We start from the raw sequence: 6230 nt of genomic DNA, 5'->3' as shown, positions 1-6230 counted from the left end.
CAGTGCTACCCACTTAGCCACCGTGCTGCCCCAGTGTTATGTAATACAACATTTGCACCCTGTCCAGTTGAGGATGTCAGGAACAGAGTTGACCTATACAGAATTAAGCTTTTGTGTGTTGTATCAGTGCCATGGATCAGCACACCCTTAAAATCTATTCTGCATACTCTTATTTTTACAACGTAGCTACTAAAACAGTCATTAAGGGTCCGAAAAGTCTATAGACGATCCGATCCTGAACGTGGCACATGAGGAGACGCGTTTAACTCCCTGATGCATCCAGACGAGGAAAATAAAGGCGAGCGCTACTACAGTGGAAAAGGTGCGGCGTGCGTAAGAAGCAACATATTTAGCAGAATCTCCTCCCACAAGCTGTCAAAATAGAGGCTAGAGAAAGAGGAACGTCACATCCCCTTGACCCTCCAATCACCTCGGGGTCCCATTTGATTGGAAGGCGGCAAGGGCTTTAATCTCAGACTAATTCAGCTGCTTTTGAAGTGAAAATTCTCGGGCAGTTGTCGGACTGGGAGGAGTAGCGCGGAGCTGCGGGAGGAGGCAGAGCTGAGCTGAGCTGAGCAGAGCAGAGCAGAGCAGAGCTGAACTGAACTGAACTGAACTGATCAGCGCAGAGCAGAGCAGAGCGCAATGCCGGATCGCCGCTGATAGAGCCGCACTGTGCTCCTGCCTACAGGATTACACTCTTTCTTGTTATACTTTATTTTCGGCTCTTTTCGAAGAAGATCGCTTTGAAATATTTACCAATGAATAGGACGATCGACCCACCATCATCAGAATACATGAGAATCGGGTCATGATCACATCGCCCGTTGCTTCTTCTCAAAGAAATAGCGATACCGATCTAGCCTGGGAAAGCAGTTCTCGGAATAACAGCTCGACCAGCATTAACAAGCCTTTTCTGCATCCCGTTCCTCCCTCGGACCCTTTACGACAAGCCAAGAGACTTCACATCAAGCTGCTCAAAATGCTGACCGCACGCACAGGACACATTCTGCACCCAGAGTATCTTCAGCCTTTACCGTCCACTCCGATTAGTCCGATCGAGGTAAGACGTGCCTTCATTTCTAACGTTAATAGTACAACAGCAATCCATGGCTATCATACAATCTAGGATATATGCCAATCAACTTCATAAACAAAACAATTTCCACCTATACTCCACCTAGTCTGAATGTCTTCCATTGCGATACGTGTCGCACTTTAATAACAACAAACACAACGACTTTAGACTATAAATAAACGTATTGTTGTACATTTTGAATCATTGTATTGTATAGGAAACATTAAGTGCTTAAAACGTAGCTTAATACATTTGTGATGATATATTTAACCCCTTTAATTTAGACTTTATGTTCAATTCCACCTGTACTGTCCGTCTCAACACCCTATTTAAATGATTGTATTCATACCTGTATGTATATATCGGTTGTAGTCTACATTTTATCTACATATATTGCTATTATTATTATCCGTATTTTACCACTACTATACTCATCCATACCTATACGTATGTCTAATATATTCTATATCTGATACACAGTTTATAGTCATATTCTATTATATATATATATATATATATATATATATATATACTATAATATAATTTATTCTTTTTTATATCTGTATATATTGTTTGTAAGAATAGATACACTACTGCTCCTATTACATGTACCAGATGCACAATTTGCACAAGTTGCTTACCATATGCTGTATAAATGCACCGTATTTACCTTATTTATTTACCTTATTTACTTACTTAATTTGTATTTGTATTAGTTTCTCTTCTTTTGCTTGTTAAACTACTGGAGACCAATAATTTCCTTCGGGATAAATAAAGTATCTATCTATCTATCTATCTATCTATCTATCTATCTATCTATCTATCTATCTATCTATCTATCTATCTATCTATCTATCTATCTATCTATCTATCTATCTATCTATCTATCTATCTATCTATCTATCTATCTATCTATCTATCTATCTATCTATCTATCTATCTATCTATGGTTGATATTTTATATTAAGACATGGTTTAGTGTGTTTTCATTAACTATCAGTTGAATTATACGTGTCGCACTTTAAAAACAACAAACAGAACGAGTTGAAGACTATAAATAAACGTATTGTTGTACATTTTGAATCATTGTATCGTATAGGAAACATTAAGTGCTTAAAACGTAGCTTAATACATTTGTGCTGATATATTTAACTTTAATTTAGACTTTATGTTCAATTCCACCCGTATTGTCCGTCTTAACCCCTTATTTATGGTTGCTATTTTATATTAAGACATGGTTTTGTGTGTTTTCATGAACAATCGATGGGATTATTTTTATTTTAAGTTTCAAATAAGTGTTTTAACCCTTAAAATTCTGAATCCTTGTACCATTTCTACATATAAACATGTAAAATGGACTGGTTAAGTTAGCGTATCCATGTATAATTCTCTTTGAAAGCGATATGTTGATTTTAAGCATGTTTTCTTTTCTTTTTCGTAGTTAGATGCGAAGAAAAGTCCGCTGGCTCTTCTTGCGCAAACCTGCTCTCAGATCGGTAAACCGGACCCTCCACCCTCATCCAAACTCTCCTCGGTTACATCGAATGGATCTACCGAGAAGGAATCCAAGTCCGGGCCTTTAAAACTAAGCGACATCGGCGTGGAAGACAAATCGAGCTTCAAACCGTACTCCAAACCATCGGATAAGAAGGACTCGTCCTCTGGGGTTTCAAGTGGAGAGAAGTCTGGTTTCCGTGTGCCGAGCGCCACCTGCCAGCCGTTTACTCCCGGTACGGGTAGCCCGAATTCCAGCACTTCTGCCTCCCCGATGCCGTCCGAGGCCAAAACTGAAAGAGGCGAAAAGAAAGACGCTGACTGTAATAAAATCTGTAATTCGGACGGTTCTGGACATACCAGCGTCAGCCACAGCAGGATAAGCGTGAGCTGTGCCGGAATTAACGTGGAGGTCAATCAGCACCAGGAGACCACGCCGGGATCCAAGGCCGTCACCTCGGAATCGAACTCTTTATCTAACTCTTCCTCAGCTGCTGTTCTCGGCTCGGGTCTGGTGGCTCCTGTTTCTCCGTACAAACCAGGACAGACTGTTTTTCCTTTACCCCCGGCTGGCATGACCTACCCGGGAAGTTTAGCTGGGGCTTACGCGGGGTATCCTCAGCACTTCTTGCCCCACGGTGGAAGTCTAATGAACGCGCAACTGGCCAGTTCTCTTGGCGCAAGCAAAGCTGGTTCGAGCCCGCTAGCCGGGGCTTCTCCTCCGTCTATCATGTCAGCCAGCCTTTGCAGAGACCCGTACTGCTTAAGTTATCACTGTGCCAGTCACTTAGCTGGCGCAGCCGGGGCTTCGTGCACGCACGACTCTGCCGCCGCAGCCCTGAAGTCCGGATACCAGCTCATGTACCCGACGCACCCATTACACGGGGTGCACTCTACGCCACCGTCTTTCGGAGGACACCCTTTATACCCGTACGGCTTCGTGCTCCCCAACGACCCGTTACCGCACGTATGCAACTGGGTCTCAGCGAACGGGCCGTGCGACAAGCGCTTCTCGTCCTCCGAGGAACTGCTCAACCACCTGCGGACACACACCGCTTTTACTTGCGCAGATAAGTTCATGTCGGGCTACCCGAGCTCTTCCTCTCTCGCCAGCGCTGCCGCTGCTGCCATGGCGTGCCACATGCACATGCCACCTTCCGGAGCGCCCGGCAGTCCCGGTACACTGGCGCTCAGGAGCCCGCACCACGCACTCGGACTAAGCAGTCGCTATCACCCATACTCAAAAAGCCCGTTACCCACTCACGGTGCCCCGGTGCCAGTCCCCGCCGCCACCGGCCCATATTACTCCCCATATGCACTGTACAGCCAGAGACTTACCACAGCATCGGCACTCGGGTACCAGTGAAACGGACTCACTTTCACCCCTTTCCCGTCCCCTAAATTTAGAACTTATAAAGATTCAGATATAAAGACTTTTATATGAACGCACCACTGAAGGACTGGATCCGTGGACTCCTCTGTATTTATTTATGTCAGCTAAAAGCGGACAATAATACACAAAGTAAAACACATTTAAACAAACTCAGAAGTGCATTACAGTGAAAACTCCGTAGATAAAAGTGAACCACATGTTAGAATACTAATAAAATAGAGGTTCGTCAGTTCAACCTTTATTTTAAACTGCTATGATTGTATTGTACGTTCTTATTTAATGTCTCATTGAAAAGTTAAATAATTTACATTTGCATGTTTGTTTTTTTTTAATCCCAAATTGTCCGCATAATTTTAAATTGACGTTATTTTTCAGGTCTATACAATGGAGAGAGAATTGGTATTTTTTTGTATGTACTCTGAAAAAAATAAGAAAGAATTCTGTTCCATATCTGTGTCGTCAGTATTCTTTTAACTTCTCAAACTCTTGTTAAATGAACTGTTTTCTTTATTAGAAGCATAAAATGGGATTCATATACAGAATGTTTATCAGCAATACATAAAGACTAAAATTATATCAAATGCTTGGTATAGCAAAGTGGGTGACTAAAATTATTTATTATTATTAGTTTGTTGCTGTAGCAGAAGTCACAAATGGGGAATTAAAACTAGTGATGAAAAGTGTGGCTATTTTACTGACCAGTTCTAAAATACATTGATTGATTTTTAGTTTATACAATTGCAGGAAAAATAAGTCGAAAATATTTTTTTTTAGTGAATCGGTGAATCACTTTTTAAAAAATGACACATATTGTTTATGTATGCAAATATTTTAAAACAGCATAATTTCTCAGAAAAGCTATAAGAAAGATTATTTTAATTTTTATGGAGTAGTAGGCTAGTGGTCAGTAAACTTCATCAGAAGGTGCGACCACTCAACACAGCGCATTTCACTGCGGCTGCGCAGCACAAACTCAAAAACAAAAAAATAATTAAAAAATACAAAAAATTATACTTGCTGCTAAAATAATCAGCTATTAATGTTTTAATTCTTAATAATTACCAAATTGTGTTTTTTGACGGTCGCGGTGTGTTAACTTTGTCGACCATTCAGCGCTTGTTTGTTTTTCTATGTAAACTTTAACCGTACCCCCGTTCTAAATACAACTAATTAGCTTACCTTTAAAAGCTGGTTCTGTATTTTTAATGTAATTATTAATTTTATTTATGTACTAATTTTCACCTATATAAGCCCAAACTATTGGAATATGATGTAGAGACTTTAGTCATACGATTTACTTTAGCTTTTTCTACTGAGCAGTAATCGAGTTATGCAAGCCCGTTGACTTTTCTCCAGTCAGAACAAATATATACTGTATTTAACAATACTGTTATATACTGTATATACAATATACTGTATTTAACGATATTTACCAATAACTTTTAATAGCACTGGCTAAGCTAAACTACTTGCTTTTTGATTTATCATATGGTGCATGTATTTTTAAGAACTCCATAAAACGTTAGCTTGCTAATTTTTTGTTAAACAACTGTACGCTGAAATTTGTTACTTTAAATTATTTATTAAGTTACTTAATTGAAATACGTACATCATTAATAATTTATTTTACAATAACATTGTTAACAAATAAGTAAACTAAAGGCCATGTTGTTATATATTTCATTTGTGGCTAAATGTTTTAGGCTAAATATGTACTATGATTCAATGTAACACATTTCAGGGCAGTTTTTAAAGCTGTAATATTTACACTGGAGATACATTTATTACGCTATTATTTTATTATAATTGACATATGTGCGACTTTTCTTTAGAAAACTGCGAGCAGGTCTTTTTTATTATTAATACACGTCCTTTAACGCTAATCATTTTCTAAACAATACATAATTTTAGTTAGCATACATATGTAAACATAATCTAATCTAAGCATAACTCAGAATTAGGCTATTTTTTTAATAGAAAATTATACAGTATTTAAGATTTATATATATATATATATATATATATATATATATATATATATATATATATATATATAATTAATTAAAAAAGTACAGTAATTTTAGTTGGGTAATGGTATGTGACGCTGAGGGTGGCTTTAAAAACAAGCGGGTTTTATTTTACACCCAAACAGGAACAGTAATAATAACACATAGCCAAAGCATTTGCTAGTTTATTTATACGATCACCTGCTTAGACAATGTGAGACTGCTTAAAATGAATGGTGTTAAATAAATAAAACCTCTG

General features: G+C 38.5%; 1 protein-coding gene across 1 annotated transcript; it reads left to right on the top strand.

The window, feature by feature from the left end:
• The first annotated feature begins 736 nt into the window (after positions 1-736).
• Positions 737-4353, top strand: znf503 (zinc finger protein 503). The gene is made up of 2 exons (XM_062995129.1): positions 737-1063; positions 2520-4353. Exons 1-2 carry the CDS (start codon positions 812-814, stop codon positions 3936-3938), a joined length of 1671 nt encoding a protein of 556 aa, XP_062851199.1. The 5' UTR covers positions 737-811; the 3' UTR covers positions 3939-4353.
• Positions 4354-6230: the final 1877 nt, after the last annotated feature.

Source organism: Trichomycterus rosablanca, chromosome 5 (genome assembly GCF_030014385.1).
Source record: "Trichomycterus rosablanca isolate fTriRos1 chromosome 5, fTriRos1.hap1, whole genome shotgun sequence".
In the NCBI taxonomy this organism is placed as follows: domain Eukaryota; kingdom Metazoa; phylum Chordata; class Actinopteri; order Siluriformes; family Trichomycteridae; genus Trichomycterus; species Trichomycterus rosablanca.
Note: the sequence above shows the minus strand (reverse complement) of the source record. Positions and strands in the feature narration are given on the sequence as shown.

Coding starts and splice junctions, on each gene's coding strand:
- znf503 (XM_062995129.1), top strand. CDS start 812: ATGATCACATCGCCCGTTGCTTCTTCTCAAAGAAATAGCGATACCGAT. Junction 1,064..2,519: donor CTCCGATTAGTCCGATCGAG/GTAAGACGTGCC, acceptor TCTTTTTCGTAG/TTAGATGCGAAGAAAAGTCC.